At 40.2% G+C, this 20,482-nt stretch overlaps 1 protein-coding gene and 1 non-coding gene across 12 annotated transcripts in view; one reads left to right on the plus strand and one right to left on the minus strand.

The window, feature by feature from the left end:
- Positions 1–20,482, minus strand: part of ADAMTSL3 (ADAMTS like 3) — a 406,645-nt gene that overhangs the window by 221,442 nt on the left and 164,721 nt on the right. For all 11 annotated transcript variants that reach the window (XR_012415261.1, XR_012415259.1, XR_012415260.1 and 8 more), the window contains exon 6: positions 8,504–8,740. Coding sequence is in view for 7 of the 11 variants with exons in the window: in XM_073996528.1 (XP_073852629.1) it covers positions 8,504–8,740 (237 nt within the window). In the remaining 4 variants the exon portion in view is untranslated. The remainder of the gene's footprint in view (positions 1–8,503; positions 8,741–20,482) is intronic.
- Positions 5,829–5,935, plus strand: LOC123574741 (U6 spliceosomal RNA). Its single transcript, XR_006699945.2, has one exon. It is a non-coding gene; the product is annotated as a U6 spliceosomal RNA (small nuclear RNA).

Genomic DNA, 20,482 nt, shown 5'->3' on the forward strand with positions numbered 1-20,482 from the left:
TATGAGTAGTGCTTTTTGGAATAAATATTCATCTATAAATCATCACTTCAGTTAAAAATTATTTCACAGTTCCTGCTTATGATTTCCTAATCAGCTAAAAGACGATAATACTTAAATAAGTGGCACTAGTCCAAATGAAGCAAAATATGAATTTTTCAGAGCAGTCAAATTTAATCATTCAAGAACAAAACAATTTTTTTTTAAATCAACTGTTTGAAATACCTGCAAATTGGATTCTAACTTGGGGGGAAAAAATCTGACATTTCTGTCTCAAAAATCAGAGTATATGGAGCTGTGGTAGTCAGTAGGGATACTCAAAAACATTTTGGTTCTTTCAGCCCACAGAAGGTCTGTACTTCTCCACTCCCTTTGAAGTTAGGTGTGGTCATTAACTAACTTTGGCCAATGAAATATGAGTCTAAGTGATTGATCTGTGTCACTTCTATAAGAAGATTCAAGGGTCAGTGTCTGAGTCCCATGTTCCCCTTGCACTACTGCAGTTATTATGTAACAAATGTGTCCAAATAAAGCCTACCTCAACCTTAGTCTCCCAGACATTCTAAGAGCTGAGGCTCCTGTCAACCGCTGTTGGGCAAGTGGTATCAGCAAGAAGTAACCTTTAATTGTTTTAAGCTACTGAGCTTTGGGGGTTGTTGGTTACTGCAGGAAAATCCAGCCTATACTATACAGGACTATAACCATTAATGGATACAGCACGGTTATTAACAAGAAGATGGTTTTTAAAATTAGAAGTTTCACATTAAAATCCAGTTTTCCGGCTTCTCTTGACAAAAACAAAAACAAAACAAAACTTCCAACATGTTTATACATAGTTGCCCCCTTCACAATGAGCATGTATCCTCCAGTTCACCACCAGTCACCACCCAACGTGACTACATCTGAGCAGTTTCTCTCTGGGGCAGTGTGTAGACATTTGACTTTTAATCTCTGTACTAAGCCATCTAAGCATGAATCATCTCTTGAACTGACTGTTCTTTACCGAATTATACATCATTTTCAGTTACAAACTTCAGCTACACTTGTATCAATACAAAAAGTATGATCAGTATAGTCCAATAATTAAGACATTGGTTTCTGAAATTAGGTTCCCTGGGTTCAAATTCCAGCTCTACCACTTCCTAGCTATGTGCAACAGAAATAGACTGAATGTTTGTGTCTGCACCCAAATTCATATGCAGAGACCTAACCCTCAAGGTGATGGTATTAGGAGGTGAAACATTGTGGGGGTGATTAGGTGATGAGGGTGGAGCCCTCACAAATAGGATTAGTACCATTATAAAAGATACCCTGGATACCTCCCTCATCCCTTCTGCCATGTAAGCACACAGCTTCCATGAACCAGGAGGCAGGAAGCAGACCCTCACCAGACACTGAATCTGCCAGCACTTTGATTTTCGACTTCCCAGCCTCTAGAACTGTAAAAAATAAATTTCTGTTGTTAATATGCCACCCAATCTATGGCAGCTAGTGATAGCTGCCCAAACTGACTAAGATACCGTACAACTTGGGCAATTTACTTAGCCTCTTCAATTTCCAGTTTCCTTATCAACAAAGCAGGGAATAAATACTGTACCTACTTGATAGGATTATGATGAGCTAATAGTAAAGGGCTTCCACAATGCCTGATACCTGGGCTAAGCACCCAGTGTTAGTTGCTATTATTTTTATTTTTATTCTAAATTCTAAGTGGTTTCTTCATCTGCACAGTTATCAGGGAATTCAATAAACATGAATGACAAATCAGATTTGGTCTGCAGAGCTGGTACCAACCAGGTCATGCCTCTAATAAAAATCAGACCTCCAAAGCAGAAGCAAATTTCATTCAGTGAGCACTGCTGTCTCAGGCTGTCTGTTGTGCTCAGGCTAATGGAAAGTTGTTCCCAAGAGCATTGTGACATGTTCATTTAAATGAGAAAACTATACAGACATTTACAAGACTTACGTGTAGTCTATGCCAAGTAGTCATTATGGCTCACATCAGTGATCCTGAGGCAAGCAGAAAGAATCACCAGGAAGCATGAAGTAGGTGCTCACCAGACACTTAATCTGCCTAACTGATGCCCAGGGCCACGTGGCACAAGAAAGGAAATTTATGTGAACATTATCCTGTTGAAGGAAAGATACTGAATTCAACCAAGAAGTGTCTGAGTCACTTCTTAGGAAGTACATATAATTATTAAATTCAAATCACCTAGCCAAAAGAGCATCCAGCTTTCAGCGACCAGGGTATCACTCCTCATCACCCAAAGAACTGGCTTACTCATTAGAATCACAAAAAAAGTGATGAGAAGCACTCATTTAAAATGGACTAATTCATATTGAAACCACCTTTATTCTGCAAGCCCCTTTAAACCCTGGAAACTCCTGGAGCCAACTATGCAACTGGACTTAGACCATTAATAAGAACAGGGGGTGGTGAGCAGTGAGCAGAAGGGTAAACGTGGGAAGGGGAGCTCATGTTGACTGCAGGCCTCCTGTGCATCAGCTATTGTGCTGGGCACTTGGAATGCTGGTTTGTGGAAAAATGAATTTAAAACAGGAACCTACAAGGAGGATAATATCTCCTTTTTACCTGATGAAAAGGCCAAGGCTCAAAGATGGTAAGGGAGTTGCCAAGTGGTCTTCAGCTAATTAGTTGTAGAAATTGAATCCGAATGCAGTTCTCTCTAAATCTGAAGTCTACACAGTCCTGATCACAGCTATTCATCACAGGAAGCCACCAAGTAGGTCCATGACCTTGACCCAAAGTCAAAGCGACCTTAGCTTCACACACCAACTGTGCCAAAGGCAATGGTTTTCTACTCCCTCTAGCTGCATAGGGTTCTCTAACCATATTTTGTCATCTCCATTTTCTTCAGAGCATCTTCAAATTTCTCATTCCTCCTCAAAATCCTGCCCCCTCATTCTGATTAGATGCCTTTGCTTCATATTTCACTCAATTGAGGCCATCAAACAATATCTCACCCTCCTGTCCATTCCCATACAAACTGATCAGTGGCCCATATTTCAGTCTTCCTACCTGCCTCAAGGGAAGAGGTGTCCCTCCTCCTTGTCCATGGGCAATCTGTCTCCTTTGTTTCTGTTATCAACTCCTTTGAAGAGCCCAGGAACTTCACTGCATTAGTTGTATATTTCTACCTCTCAGTCAATACTCCACTCACCCAAGGGCCTGGCAACATATATACTTGTTCATTCATGGATTTACCATGAAGTTAATGAAGCTTAAGTTTCACAGTCAACCACTCTCTCCTTTTCCCTCTGTCTTGCCTACCTGCTGTTCCCAGTCTGGGCTCCCACAAATGCTGAGAGTTGCTGAGAATTGAAATGTTTGAGTTGGGGAGGGGAAGCTGGACTGCAACTGGGAAGGATTTCTATGTAAGAATCTGCCATAAATTAGCCAGTGGTGGCACACCTGTGGTCCCAGCTACTCAGGACGTTGAGATGGGAGAATCACTTGAGCCCAGGAGGTTGAGGCTGCAATGAGCCATGATAGCACCACTGTACTCCAGTCTGGGTGACAGAGACCTTGTCGCAAAAATTAATAAATAAAGAGGGCCCTTCTAATTATATATGCTTCAGGTACCCTAAAAACTGTATCTGCTCCAGTGCTTTTCCAAGTATCTCTGATCTTGAAGACATTCTTCCTGGACCTGACATCCCCCTCTGGCTGTAGTTGTATCTTTCCCTCTATTCTTCTGATTCATACTTTTTGAAAGATGGATTTATGCTCACCATCCCTACTCATTTCAGCCTATTCCTTCCTTACTATGTGTAGTAGGTTGAATTGTGCACTCTGCCCAAAAAAAGACATGGCACCTAGAACCTGTGAATGTAACCATATTTGGAAAAATATCTTTGCAAATGTAATTAAGGATGTTGAGATGAAATCATATGAAGGTGTCCTTATGAAAGGAGGGGAAAACATAGAGATAGACAAGAGGAGGTGAGGTGCAGATGAAGGCAGAGATTAGAGTGATGCTTCCACAAATAAATTATTAAATTAAATTAATGCCCCATCAGGGGCATCTCTCCCTGTGCTTGTCCCGTCAATCATGGGCACCAGGACTCTGTACTTGAGAGTACAACCTGTCCTTCTTACTCAGTCCCCAAGGACATTAGATGATTAGATTTAACCATGTGACAGCCCTAGATCTATATTTCTAGTCTAGATTTCTCTCCTAAGCTCTAAATTCATATATCAACTTAATATTCACAGGCACATCTAGCTCATCACCTTTGCCCCATGCCCCTGGTTCTAACCCAATATTTTGTCTTGATGAATGGTCTCACTATCTATCTAGTTAAATCATGATATCAGAAATCTAGATATCATTTTCTCGCTCCCCATATCCAACCAAACATTCAGTCCTAAAAGATCTGTTTCCAGGGCCAGGTTCAGTGGCTCACGTCTATAACCCCAGTATTGTGGGGGGCCAAGATAGGAAGGTTGCTCGAATTCAGGAGTTGGAGATCAGTCTGGGCAACAAAGTTACACCTGATCTCTACAAAAAATTCAAAAAATAAAAATTATCCTAGCATGGTGGAACATTTCTGTAGTCCCAGCTACTTGGGGGTAGAGTGCAGACTAAGTTGGGAGGATTACTTGAGCCCAGTAGCTCAAGGCTGTACTGAGCTGTAACCACACCATTACACTTCAGCCTGGACAACAGAGCAAGACCCTGTCTCAAAAAAAAAAAAAAATGCATCCTTAACCTTTAGAATTTGTCTCCACTGAATTCATTCTACCTCTTGCCTTATTTTAAGTTCTTATTATCCCATACTTGACCTTCTATTGTTTGGCTAGATCCCTGTCCTCTGCAAATAACCTGCCACTTTGCCACTGAAATGACCTTTCTAAAGACAGGCTGAAATTCTTTATAAAATTATGAAACAGCTCCTCTCTCAACTTTCAGAATAAGTTAACAATTGGTTTCCACCTCCACTGGTAGCCTCATCTCCTAGCACTATTCCGTGGGTATTCTCACCTCAACTCTCCAGAATGTACTCCTGGACCCTTAAACACATCTGTACCTGCTGTTACATTCCTGTCCCTTCTGCTTGTCATTCTTCCTCACCTTGGTTTATCTAACGTTTACTCAAATTTTCAAAACCTCACTGTCCAAACATCACCTTATCCAGAGTGCACTCCTTGAGCCCAGACTAAATTTCTTTTATTTATTTATATTTATATTTTTATTTTTTAGAAACAGGATCTCGCCCTATCATAGGCTGGAGTACAGTAGTGCAATCATAGCTCAGTGCAGCCTCGACCACCTGGACTCAAGCCAGTCTCTTGCCTCAGGTTCCTGAGTAGCAAGTAGCTAGGACCATAGGCTTGGGCCACCACACCCAGCTAATTGTTAAAAAGGTTTTGTAGAAACAAGGTTTCCCCATGTTGCCCAGGCTGGTCTCGAACTCCTAGGCTCAAGGAATCCTCCTCTCTTGGCCTCCCAAAGTCTTGTGATTATAGGCAGAAGCCAATGCACCCAACCTAAATTACTTTTAATAACGATTCATTTTAATTATAAAAGCAATGCATGATCATGGTCAAGAACTCGGAAAACAAAAGCATAATCCCACTGAGAAGGATTACTATTATCATTTGGTCAAAGAGCCCAAAACTTAACTGATGGCAGTAAAGGGCAACAATAGACTGTTTATAAAATGGAAGAATTACATGGTAAGCTTTGACCTTTTGCCAAAAGTAGAAAGCAACCAAAGTGTCCTTCAGTAGGTGAATGGATAAATAAACTGCAGTACATCCAGACGATGGAATATTATTCAGTGTTAAAAGGAAATGAGCTACTGTGCTCACTTCGGCAGCACATATACTAAAATTGGAATGATACAGAGATGATTAGCATGCCCCCTGTGCCAGGAGGACATGGAAATTTGTGAAACATTCCATTAATTTAATTTTTTCTCTTAAATGTTTTAAATGAAAAAAAAAAAGAAATGAGCTATCAAGTCATGAAAAGACACTGAGGAAACTGAAATGTGTAATATATTACCACATGAAAGAAGCCAATCCGAAAAGGCTCCATACTATATGATTCCAACTCTATGGCATTCCGGAAAAGGCAAAACTATGGAGACAGTAAAAAGATCCACGGTTGCCAGGAGTTAACGAGGAGAGAGGGATGAAAGAGAAAAGCATGGAGGATTTTTAGGTCAGTGAAACTACTCTGCATTATACTATAATAGTGGACACATGTCATTATACATTTGTCCAAACTCATAGAATTTACAACACCAAGAGTGAGACCTAATGTAAACTATGAACTTTGGGTGATTATGATGTGTCGACGTAGGTTCATCGAATGTAATAACTGTATCACTTTAGTGGGGAATGTTGATAGCAGGGGTGGCGGTGCATATAAGGAAGCAGGGGGGTCCTATGGGAAAATTCCACCTTCCACTAAATTTTGCTGTGAATCTAAAATTGCTCTAAAAATTGAGTCAGGCCAGGTATGGTGGCTCATGCCTGTTATGCCAGTATTTTGGGAGGTTCAAGGCCAGCCTGAGCAACATAGTGAGAACCCCATCTCTACAGAAATCAAACAAACAAAAAATTGGCTGAGCATGATGGCACATGCCTGCAGTCCCAGCTACATAGGAGGCTGAGGCAGGAGGATTGCTTGAGCCCAGGAGGATGAATCTGCAATGAGGCATGATCATGTTCCTGTATTACAGCCTGGGTGACAGGGTGAGACCCCGTCTCTTAAAAAAAAGAGAGAAAGAAAATTGAGTCTGTTTTAAAAGGGCAGGGAGGTGGATAGTGCCGGAAGAGCCTAAAGGAGACTGACAAGAATCCTCAATTTCATCATTAATGCAAAGACAAGCCATTGAGGGGCTTTGGGGAATGCAAGAATGACAAGCTCTGATTGCCTTTTAACATAATCACTTTGGCTGCTGTGTGAATAACACACTGGAGGGAATCATAGTGGGAGCTGGGAGAACAGAATAGAAAGCTGTTAATGCGATTTAGATTAGCTAATAAGGACTTAGGCTACAAGAAAGGCAGTAAAGATGGCAAGATGTGCTAAATTAAAAGTAATCTTTGGAGGGAAAATTGACAGGACGTGGCAATGGATCAAATGTGTGGGTTGAAATAAAGGCAGAATGATGTCAAAGTTTTGGGATGAGCAACTAGAAGCCATTTTTTAGATAAAGGGATGAACAAAGTTGAAGCTAGTTTGAAAATCAGGATGAAGGTTCACCTTTGAGCACTTTAAGTCTGAAACTCCTGGTAGTGCTTCACACTTAGTAGGTGGTCACGTTGCTTGTCTGCTGTTGTTACTATTGTTTTTGTTATGAGCACAACAGAGTAGGTGAAATACTAGACACATTCATTATTTTTAAAAAACATTTTTCAGAAGTCAAAAGAATAGATGCAGAATCCTATAATTTCCCTGCCATCCCTGCCTCACAACCTGTCATAGTGTCTTTTTAATTTTTTTTTCTTTTTGAGACAGTCTTGCTCTGTCACCCAGGCTGGAATGCAGTGGCATGATCCTGGCTCACTGCAACCTCCACCTCCTGGGTTCAAGTGATTCTCCAGCCTCAGCCTCCCTAGTAGCTCGGATTACAGGCACACACCATCACATCCAGCTAATTTTTGTATTTTTAGTGGAGATGGGGTTTCACCATGTTGCCAGGCTGGTCTTGATCTCCTGACCTCAAGTGATCCACCCACCTTGGCCTCCCAAAGTGCTGGGATTACAGGGTGAGCCACCACACCTGGCCGAAAGTGTCTTGAATCCTTACACTCATTACAAGCCACTGAGGTTTATCCCAGTCACACTTGTCATAGCTCTGCAGAGACCACTCTGAAAAATCTGCTGGAATGCATTCATGTTAGTTTTTCAGTAAATAAATCATTATTCCCAAAGATCCAAAACAATGAATTAATTTTAATAAGAAAGCTTAATTTAATAAGAGACTCTCCAGTATTACTCTTCCAAAACAGTGGTTCTCAAAGTATATTCCCCAGACCCACAGCTTCAGTATCTCCAGGGAACTTGTTAGAAATGCAGATCTTTGGGCCCCATCCCTTACCTACTGAATCACAAACTCTGGGGGATGAGCACAACATTCTGTTATCACAAGCCCTCCAGGTGACTCTGATGCATGTTCAAGTTAGAGAATCACTAATCTATAGCCAGGGGCGGTGGCTCATGCCTGTAATCCCAGCACTTTGAGAGGCTGAGGCAGGCGAATCACCTGAGGTCAGGAGTACAAGATCAGCCTGGCCAACATGATGAAACCTCATCTGTACTAAAAATACAAAATTGGGATACAAATATAATTTGTATTTGGTGTACAAAAATACAAAACTGGGATTACAGGTGTAAGCCACTGTACATGGCCAATAGCAATATTTTCATCTGCATGAATAAAAGTACAGAAGAAAAGGGTTCTGTTTATTGACAGTAGGCGTAGCACATCCCTGAAGCAGGGGCTCCGGAGGAAGTGTGCTTACCTGACAGATGCCACTGATACACATGTCCAAGGAGTCCGTGTTGCAACGAGTTCCATCCAGTACCTTAGGTGCCAGCTCCACCACCAAGTTTTGTCCTCGTGCATGACACTTGAGTGCACACGGCGCAGCAGGATCATTATATCGTGGAAGCCATTCATAATAACGCCCCTGATACTGGACATCATTGTAGGCTGAGCACTGCTGGGCTCTGAAATCTTCTGTATCTGGAGGGCAGTCCTGGGGACAGAGGGAAAAGGCCACATGCACATCACCCAGTGAGAGAGGCCAACAGAAGGTGAAATAAGTTAACCAGAATCTCATGAGACCACACCCAACTTGCCTCTATCTGGGAGTCACCTAATTCCCTGTCATTGTTGTTTTTAATTCATCTGTCTTTCCTCCCCTGTCAGGCTCCCTCCCATATCTTCACTGGTACCAAATACCTGCCTTCAACTGGCTGTAGGATGGATGGCAGAAAACATAGCTTGTTCAAATTCTGTCTACAACAAAAGCAAATAAATTCTAAGTAAATGCCTTAAGTTGCTCTCATAATAAAAAGTGTTTGTACAAATATTGATGACTCATTGATCTTTTTACCAAATTATTGATTCCGTCCACCAGAATTTCCACAGCAAGATACTAGTTGAGAAAAGTGTTACTTTATTCATCAAAAATCTACTTTTGATATGTCAAACTTCATAATTAAAGAAAACAGATACAAAAAAGCAATATAGCCACCAGGCACGGTGGCTTACGTCTGTAATCCCAGCACTTTGGGTGGCTGAAGCGGGCGGATCACTGGAGGTCAGGAGTTCCAGAACAGCTTGGCCAAAACAGTGAAACCCTGTCTCTACAAAAAATACAAGAATTAGCTGGGTGTGGTGGCGCATGCCTATAGTCCCAGCTACTCACGAGGCTGAGGCAGGAGACTGCCTGAACCTGGGAGGTGGAGGTTGCAGTGAACCAAGATTGTGCCACTGCACTCCAGCCTGAGTGACAGAGCAAGACTCTGTCGCAAAAAAAAAAAAAAAAACCAAACTCACACACACCATAATTTTATATTTTTATTATGAAAGTAATAAATATTCATTCTAAAAACTTTGGAAAATAGTTTCTACTCAACAAAAGAATAGATAACATAGATCTTTTGTATCTAAATCTTCACACAAATCTTGATTATTTACCAAGGAACTCTTTCTGGAATTAAATTTCTGCATCCAAGGTTATACACATTTTATAGACTATTCAAAATATTGCAAAATTGCCCTCCACTATAATTTTCTAGTTTTTTTTCCCAATCAGAAATACTTCATTGTTTTCATTTGCATTTTCTTTTTGAGATAGAGTCTTGCTTTGTCACCTAGGCTGGACCTCCCAGGTTCAAGAGATTCTCCTATCTCAGCCTCTCGAGTGGCTGGGATTACAGGCTTCTGCCACCATGGCTGGCTAATTTGTTTTTGCATTTTTAATAGAGATGGGTTTTCACCATGTTAGCCAGGCTGGTCTCAAACTCCTGACCTCAAGTGATTCACCCACCTCAGCCTCCCAAAGTGTTGGGATTAGAGGTGCGAGCCACCATGCCCAGCTTGCATTTTCTTTTTATTGTTTAATATCTTTTCATGTGTTAATTCTTCAAATTTTTGTATTAATTCTACAAAAATTTCTTGTTTTATATCCTTTATCCATTGGCATTTTTGTCTTTTTATTATTTTCATCAGATGAAACTATTAAACTTCATAGAGAAATTATCAACTCTTCGTCATTTCTGTTGGAAATATTTTCCCCATTTCATTTTGTTTTTAGTACTTTGTAAAGTCAAAAAGTTTTACATTTTCATGTAGTCAGCTCTATTAATATTTCCCCTTAAGGTTTCTTTCCTTATTAATTGGCTTAGAAATGCTTTCCCACTCTGCTCTGAGAACAGATAAATACTTAAATGTATTTTCCTAGTTCCTTTATAGATTAGCAGTCATATTTAACTATTTGTTATATTTGGAATTTATTTAGATGAATCATTTAAGTTAGAAATCTAGCTTTATTTTTTTTCACAAATAGATATTGATAAATTATCAGCCAGGATTTTTAAATACAATTTTCCTCTTTTTGCTACTTGACTTTTGTATTTTATTGTTTACACTTTGGGCCTTTATAAACTTCCTTAAATCCTTTTTGGAAGTAGATAGGGAAAAAATAGAATATAATTAACAAACATTCTTCTGAGATTAGTTGTATTATTTTGCTGTGAAACATTCCAAAATCCTATATTGCATCCACATTTTTGTTTTCTTAGCAAAATTAAACAAGGTTACACTAATAGAAGCAAGTCAAACTGAAGAAGACTAAAACTGGATGATTTTTTCTTTAGTCAGTGTCTTACTCTGTCACCCAGGATGGAGCACAATGGCATGATCACAGCTCACTGCAGCCTCGACCTCCAGAGCTCAGGTGATCCTCCCATCTCAGTCTCCCAGGCAGCTGGGACTACAGGCATGCGCCACTACACCCAGCTAATTTTTTGTAGAGACAGTTTTGTCATGTTGCCCATGCTGGTCTCAAACTCCTGGGCTCAGGCAATCTGCCTGCCTCAGCCTCCCAAAGTGCTGGGATTACAGGCATGAACCACCATGCCAGGCCAGATGACTTTTCTCTGTTGAAATGAGGACTGTATCCTCCATCTGGCCATAGGAAGGATCATCAATTACAAAATTACATCACCTCCTCTTCCTCCAGCCATGGCTAGTTTTCTCTATATCTCACTCTTCGAAACCAACCAAAGGAAAGTGTCTAAGAGAGCAGGATGCAAGCAACTTCTTTGCATTAGGCTCAATGGCAACATTCTCTAGGGACTGAACGGGCCGGTTAGCTAACTCTCAACTCCCTTAAATTCCATAAACCAATGAAGTTTCACAAAATTAACAAGAGCTAATTAGCGGAAGACACGTTAGAATGTCAGTCGTAGGATGGCCAGATTTGTACATGTGACCAGCCCCCTTGGCCACAGCTGACTATCCAGAGGCAAACATCTGGTACACACCAGGTCAATCTTTCCCAGGAATTTGAAATTGCAACAAAAGAGCTGGAGCCAAGAGAGTTAAGAACTCATATCAATCTAGGGCTGGACTCGCCATTTCTTTTATAAGATTCATGTTGAAGCAAAGCAAGCCAGTTCCCACAGCAAAGAAGAATGAATTCGATAAGAAAGGAGGAGGAAAGATAGTAAACTATGCATTTAAATAGGAATAAGTAACCAGTGTTCCTCATTTTCTGATTTCTGGCTCCAGGCCCTCAAGGCCTGCTTATGCTTAAATTCCCTTAAAAACCCATATATCCATCCAGTGAATCCCCTTTATCCTGAGCTAATGTAAGTAGACTTCTGTTCTTAGCATATGATGCTATCTGATTAAGGCAGCCTGATATCCAGATCATGTTTTCTAGTTTCCCAGGGGTAATCACTGACATTCTCTTTTCACCACCACCCTTTGAACTAGGTAGGTCAGGATTATTACCTTCACTCTATAAATAGAGAACACTGTGACCTAGGAGGGGTGGCGCCCAAGATAGCCAAACAGGAACAGCTACAGCCTCCAGCTCCCAGCGTGAGTGACACAGAAGACAGGTGATTTCTGCATTTTCAACTGAGGTGCAGACCACCACATCACACCTCTCACGGCTGGGTACACCCTGACACAAAGCTTCCAAAGCAAGAATCAGATAGCAACACTTGCTGTTCAGCAATATTCTATCTTCTGCAGCCTCCGTTGCTGATACCCAGGCAAACAGGGTCTGGAATGGACCTCAAGCAAACTCCAACAGACCTGCAGCTGAGGGTCCTAACTGTTAGAAGGAAAACTAACAAACAGAAAGGACACCCACACCAAAACCCCATCAGTACGTCACCATCATCAAGGCCAAAGGCAGATAAAACCACAAATATGGGGAAAAAGCAGTGCAGAAAAGCTGGAAATTGAAAAAATAAGAGCGCATCTCCCAGGGAACAAAGCTGGACGGAGAATGACTTTCACGAGTTGAGAGAAGAAGGTTTCAGTTGATCAAACTTCTCAGAGCTAAAGGAGGAACTACGTAACCAGTGCAAAGAAACTAAAAACCTTGAAAAAATAATGGATGAATGGATAACTAGAATAATCAGTGCAGAGAAGATCATAAAAGAACTGATAGAGATGAAAACCATGACACGAGAACTACGTCACAAATGCACAAGCTTCAGTAACAGACTCGATCAACTGGAAGAAAGATTATCAGTGATTGAAGATCAAATGAATGAAATGAAACAAGATGAGAAATGCAGAGAAAAAAGAGTAAAAAGAAATGAACAAAGCCTCCAAGAAATATGGGATTATGTGAAAAGACCAAATCTACATCTGACTGGTGTGCCTGAAAGTGATGGGGAAAAAGGAACCAAGTTGGAAAACACTCTGCAGGATATCATCCAGGAGAACTTCCCCAACCTAGTAGGGCAGGGCAACATTCAAATTCAGGAAATACAGAGAACGCCACAAAGATACTCCTCGAGAAGAGCAACTCTAAGACACATAATTGTCATATTCACCAAAGTTGAAATGAAGGAAAAAATGTTAAGGGCAGTCACAGAGAAAGGTCGGGTCACCCACAAAGGGAAGCCCATCAGACTAACAGCAGATCTCTCAGCAGAAACTCTACAAGCCAGAAGAGAGTGGGGGCCAATATTCAACATTGTTAAAGAAAAGAATTTTCAACCCAGAATTTCATATCCAGCCAAACTAAGTTTCATAAGTGAAGGAGAAATAAAATCCTTTACAGATAAGCAAATGCTTAGAGATTTTGTCACCACCAGGCCTGCCCTACAAGAGATCCTGAAGGAAACACTAAACAAGGAAAGGAACAACCAGTACCAGCCATAGCAAAAACATACCAAAATGTAAAGACCATCGAGGCTAGGAAGAAACTGCATCAACTAACGAGTAAAATAACTAGCTAATATCATAATGACAGGATCAAGTTCACACATAACAATATTAACCTTAAATGTAAATGGACTAAACGGTCCAATTAAAAGACACAGACTGGCAAACTGGATAAAGAGTCAAGATCCATCAGTTTGCTGTATTCAGGAGACCCATCTCACATGCAGAGACACACATAGGCTAAAAATAAAGGGATGGAGGAAGATCTACCAAGCAAATGGAAAACAAAAAAAAAGCAGGGGTTGCAATCCTAGTCTCTGATAAAATAGACTTTAAACCATCAAAGATCAAAAGAGACAAAGAAGGCCATTACATAATGGTAAAGGGATTAATTCATCAGGAAGAGCTAACTATCCTAAATATCTATGCACCCAATACCGGATCATGCAGATTCATAAAGTAAGTCCTTAGACACTTACAAAGAGACTTAGACTCCCATATAATAATAACGGGAAACTTTAACACCCCACTGTCAACATTAGACAAATCAACAAGTCAGAAAGTTAACAAGGATATCCAGGAATTGAACTTAACTCTGCACCAAGTGGACCTAATAGACATCTACGGAACTCTCCACTCCAAATCAACAGAATATACATTCTTCTAAGCACCACATCGCACTTATTCCAAAATTGACCACATAGTTGGAAGTAAAGCACTCCTCAGCAAATGTACAAGAACAGAAATTATAACAAACTGTCTCTCAGACCACAGTGCAATCAAACTAGAACTCAGGACTAAGAAACTCAATCAAAATCGCTCAACTACATGGAAACTGAACAACCTGCTCCTGAATGACTACCAGATACATAACGAAATGAAGGTAGAAATAAAGATGTTCTTTGAAACCAATGAGAACAAAGATACAACATACCAGAATCTCTGGGACACATTTAAAGCAGTGTGTAGAGGGAAATGTATAGCACTAAATGCCCACAAGAGAAAGCAGGAATGATCTAAAATTGACACTCTAACGTCACAAATTAAAAGAACTAGAGAAGCAAGAGCAAACATATGAAAACGCTAGCAGAAGGCAAGAAATAACTAAGATCAGAGCAGAACTGAAGGAGATAGAGACACAAAAAACCCTCCAAAAAATCAATGAATCCAGGAGCCGGTTTCTTGAAAAGATCAACGAAATTGATAGACAACTAGCAAGACTAACAGACAAATAAATTGACACAATAAAAAATGATAAAGGGGATATCACCACCGACACCACAGAAATACAAACTACGATCGGAGAATACTATAACCACCTCTACGCAAATAAACTAGAAAACCCAGAAGAAATGGATAATTTCTTGGACATTTACACTCTCCCAAGATGAAACCAGGAAGAAGTTGAATCCCTGAATAGACCAATAGCAGGCTCTGAAATTGAGGCAATAATTAATAGCCTACCAACCAAAAAATGTCCAGGACCAGACGGATTCACAGCCGAATTCTACCAGAGGTACAAGGAGGAGCTGGTACCATTCCTTCTGAAACTATTCCAATCAATAGAAAAAGAGGGAATCTTCCCTAACTCATTTTATGAGGCCAACATCATCCTGATACCAAAGCCTGGCAGACACACAACAAAAAAAGGAGAATTTTAGACCAATATCCCTGATGAACATTAATGCAAAAATCCTCAATAAAATACTGGCAAACCGAATCCAGCAGCACATGAAAAAGCTTATCCACCATGATCAAGTGGGCTTTATCCCTGGGATGCAAGGCTGGTTCAACATTCGCAAATCAATAAACATAATCCAGCATATAAAAAGAACTAAAGACAAAAACCACATGATTATCTCAATAGATGCAGAAAAGGCCTTTGACAAAATTCAACAGCTCTTCATCCTAAAAACTCTCAATGAATTCAGCATTGATGGAACGTATCTCAAAATAATAAGAGATATTTATGACAAACCCACAGCCAATATCATACTGAATGGGCAAAAACTGGAAAAATTCCCTTTGAAAACTGGCACAAGACAGGGATGCCCTCTCTCACCACTCCTATTCAACATAGTGTTGGAAGTTCTGGCTAGGGCAATTAGGCAAGAGAAAAAAATCAAGGGTATTCCATTAGGAAAAGAGGAAGTCAAATTGTCCCTGTTTGCAGATGACATGATTGTACATTTAGGAAAACCCATCATCTCAGCCCAAAATCTCCTTAAGCTCATAAGAAACTTCAGCAAAGTCTCAGGATACAAAATTAATGTGCAAAAATCACAAGCATTCTTATACACCAGTAACAGACAGACAGAGAGCCAAATCATGAATGAACTTCCATTCACAATTGCTTCAAAGAGAATAAAATACCTAGGAATCCAACTTACAAGGGATGTAAAGGACCTCTTCAAGGAGAACTACAAACCACTGCTCAGTGAAATAAAAGAGGACACAAACAAATGGAAGAACATACCATGCTCATGGATAGGAAGAATCAATATTGTGAAAATGGCCATACTGCCCAAGGTAATTTATAGATTCAATGCCATCCGCATCAAGCTACCAATGACTTTCTTCACAGAATTGGAAAAAAATGCTTTAAAGTTCATATGGAACCAAGAAAGACCCTGCATTGCCAAGACAATCCTAAGTCAAAAGAACAAAGCTGGAGGCATCACGCTACCTGACTTCAAACTATACTACAAGGCTACAGTAACCAAAACAGCATGGTACTGGTACCAAAACAGAGATATAGACCAATGGAACAGAGTCCTCAGAAAAAATACCACACATCTACAGCCATCTGATCTTTGACAAACCTGTCAAAAACAAGAAATGGGGAAAGGATTCCCTATTTAATAAATGGTGCTGGGAAAATTGGCTAGCCATAAATAGAAAGTTGAAACTGCATCCTTTCCTTACTCCTTATACAAAAATTAATTCAAGATGGATTAGAGACTTAAATGTTAGACCTAAAACCATAAAAACCCTAGAAGAAAACCTAGATAATACCATTCAGGACATAGGCATGGGCAAGGACTTCATGTCTAAAACACCAAAAGCAATGGCAACAAAAACAAAAATTGACAAATGGGATCTCATTAAACTAAACAGCTTCTGCATAGCAAAAGAAACTACTGTCAGAGTGAACAGGCAACCTACAGAATGGGAGAAAATTCTTGCAATCTACTCATCTGACAAAGGGCTAATATCCAGAACCTACAAAGAACTCAAACAAATTTACAAGAAAAAAACAAACAACCCCATCAAAAAGTGGGCAAAGGATATGAACAGACACGTCTCAAAAGAAGACATTCATACAGCCAACAGACACGTGAAAAAATGCTCATCATCACTCGCCATCAGAGAAATACAAATCAAAACCACAATGAGATACCATCTCACACCAGTTAGAATGGCAATCATTAAAAAATCAGGAAACAACAGGTGCTGGAGAGGATGAGGAGAAATAGGAACACTTTTACACCGTTGGTGGGACTGTAAACTAGTTCAACCATTGTAGAAAACAGTGTGGCAATTCCTCAAGGATCTAGAACTAGAAATACCATTTAATCCAGCCATTCCATTACTGGGTATATACCCAAAGGATTATAAATCATGCTGCTATAAAGACACATGCACACGTATGTTTACTGCAGCACTATTCACAATAGCAAAGACTTGGAATCAACCCAAATGTCCACCAGTGACAGACTGGATTAAGAAAATGTGGCACATATATACCATGGAATACTATGAAGCCATAAAAAACGATGAGTTTGTGTCCTTTGTAGGGACATGGATGCAGCTGGGAACCATCATTCTCAGCAAACTATCACAAGAACAGAAAACCAAACACCACATGTTCTCACTCATAGGTGGGAATTGAACAATGAGATCACTTGGACACAGGAAGGGGAACATCACTTACCGGGGCCTATTGTGGGGAGGGGTTGGGGGGAGGGATAGCATTAGGAGATATACCTAATGTAAACGACGAGTTAATGGATACAGCACACAACATGGCATATGTATACATATGTAACAAACCTGCATGTTGTGCACATGTACCCTAGAACTTAAAAGTATAATAATAAAAAAAAAATACAAAAATAAAAAAAAAAAAACTGTGACGTAGAAAGTTTTTAGCCACTAGTCCAAAGACACACACTAGGATATGACAGAGCCAAGACTGATTCTCAAAGTAATAAGCACTCTATTATAGAATACTGCTTTCTAGTACACATGGGGGACACTGACTGCTTACATTAAATGCTTTCATTCACTTCACATTCTTCCAGTGTCAACACTAAGCTTGCCTAATCTGGCTCAGCTAGGTCCCACATCCCGGCTCAAGACAAGCTAGGGATTCTTGTGTCTTAAACAGTTTATTTGACATTTAGGGAGCAAAATGCCAAACATTCTTCTGCTTTCCTTTCCCTGAGAAGCATTTTTTTCATTTCAGTTAAATTGAAGACAACATTTATTTATGAAATATACTTAATGAGCTTTGCCCTAGGTCACATGCTAGGGAGAACACAAAACAAAAACATAAACCACCACTGTCATTCAATGAGCTTGTTATCTTATTGGAGATGTAGCTTCTATATGCATGAAACACACCGAACAAGTGTTATCACTGGCATTTGTAGACTTAAAGTGGGAATGCAATGAAGGATGTAGAACTGTTATCCAAGAGTTAAACTGTACAATTGATTAGATGAAGTTAATAAGAATAGATTCCATATCAGCAAGACTTGACTCTAACCTGATAGAGGTAATAAAAGGAAGTGTCAGTCAGTGAGGGTAGCCAGTCTGGGAAGCTCAGAAAAGAAGAAAGAGGAGGAGAAGGATAGGAGGAATAGAGAAGAGGAGAATGGAGAGGAGGAGAAGGGAAGAGAAAGGAAAAGAAGAAGGCTGCCACAGCCAACAAATGACAAAAGGCACCCATTTCCCAAACCATCTTGAAAACAAGTTCTCCTTCCCCTCCTGAAACCATGAGGATATGTAAAACACGGGAGCAACTTATGTAGAGAAGCCAGGAATGAAAGATTATCTAATAAACTGAGTATTTTTATGCAAGAGAGACAGGCCATTATCTACGAGATTATTTATATAATAGGACTGGACCAAGCTTTCATGTGGATCAGACATTTAGGCAATTCCCCTCCCCAGTCCTCTCTCCCAATAACCAGCAAGTAGAGACTCAGGAGAAATAATATTGTTGCTACAAGCAAATTTTAAAATTTTATTTTAACTTCATATCCAAGTTGTACTATGAGCTGAGTTTTGTGATTATTTTATATAACAAATGGCTGCATTTCTAGCATAAAAATAAATTGTTGGTGGCCACTGCAAACTAGAATTGGCAAACAAGGAATTGTGGAAAAGTGAAATCTCAGATGAATTTAAAGGATGGTGTGATGTAAACAGGAGAAGATTCGGGAAACAACATAACAAAAGAGAAACAGCAGAAATAAATTCGTTATCTATATGGAGCAGTATGCAGCCTTGTCCAGAAAGGGTGAAAGCTGGGAGTTTAAATAAGAGATAGATCTTTTCTGAAGACAAGAAGATCCTTGAATGCAAGCAAGGAGATTTGAAAGCATTAAGGATCCACGGAGGGGACTAAAATATAAAAGATGGCATTTTAGTAACAGTATAATCGTAAGATGGTCTGGAGACAGACGTGAGATGGGGTGACTTTTGCCCAGAGTAGGAGTGATGACAAGGAAAAGAAAAGAACACCTCCAAGAGAAATACTGAATGGAAAATTGTCAGATTCTAGCCATTCATAGGATCCATAATATGAGGGATCCTTCAAGGGTCACATCAAATGTCCCTTCTGTAAAGTCAGGAAGGAGCCCTGGGAGCCCCTTCTGCAAGTATACCAGGCCTCCCTCTGTGCTCATATAAAAATGTGTTCATGCTACAAAAATATCCTTACCAAATTATGATATACTTATCTTAAAATTATTTTCCCTTTACCTCTTCCAGCATTGCCTTTAATCCTATAAACCCTGGTATTAAAAAAAAAATGACTCATCAGTGAATTCAGGTATTAGATCTCCCTGCTGACATCCATGACTTCTCTTAGAAATTCTCCATTTGCTCCAAAATACCCCTGATAAAGATAATTCTTTATCTAGGGCTCAGGGGCCAGTTCTGGCTATAAGGATATATGCTAAGTGCTGATCAGTGGGTTATGTCTGAAGACGGCAGTCACCCGGGAGCCAAGGCACTGTACCCAGACATGTTCTGTTCCATATTCTTTCAGGCCCAAAGCCCAAATCTCCATCTCCCGACAGAGTGAACCCGAGGAAAGCCACTGAACCAAAGTCTGAATTCTCCAGGAGGGTGGTGTGGTCTTTGTGGCCTGGGTATGCCTTCTGCTCCTGCCATTTGAGGCATGATCTCCTGCACACCAGGAGTAGAATTTCTTCATCTTCATCTATGTGCTGTGAATGCATGTCCCTGTTACAACTAGACTTCATAACAAAAGAACATTTGATCTTTTCTTGAGTGCCTGAATTTTTTTTCTTTAGCGTCTTCTGCTGAGGTGGGCAGAATTCTGAAATGCGACTGTCAGAGTCTGTCCTCGTTAAGCCGGATCCATTCCTATGCTAGGGATCCACCCCAGGCTGCTGGAGTAGTAGAAAACCAATAGCCATGGAGGATTTCCTTTCTCTGACTCCCTTCAGTTGTGTCTCTTTCAGTTAATTCCCTGCTTTTCCCTGATCTCTGGCCCTTGCCAACTAAGATTATGTAGAAGGTCTGCCCTACTGTTCCAGAGTTAGATTTTCTACAATGGTGTCTGGAAGTATAATGTCCCTCCAATACCACAGCAATTCTTGTGCTCATGTGTTACTAAAAGCTACCATGCTTTAGCTACTGCTGTCTGCAGCATCATTTTATTATCTGACAAAGCTTACAGCCTTTCCATACCCATGTATAGTGTAGTAGAGTGGTTAAGAGTGCACTTTCTGAAACCTGACTGAGGTTAAATTCAGTTCTGTGACCTTGGGCAGGTTATTTAAATCTCCTCTGTAAATGTGGAAATAAAAACAGCACTTAC

Source organism: Macaca fascicularis, chromosome 7 (genome assembly GCF_037993035.2).
Source record: "Macaca fascicularis isolate 582-1 chromosome 7, T2T-MFA8v1.1".
NCBI lineage: Eukaryota > Metazoa > Chordata > Mammalia > Primates > Cercopithecidae > Macaca > Macaca fascicularis.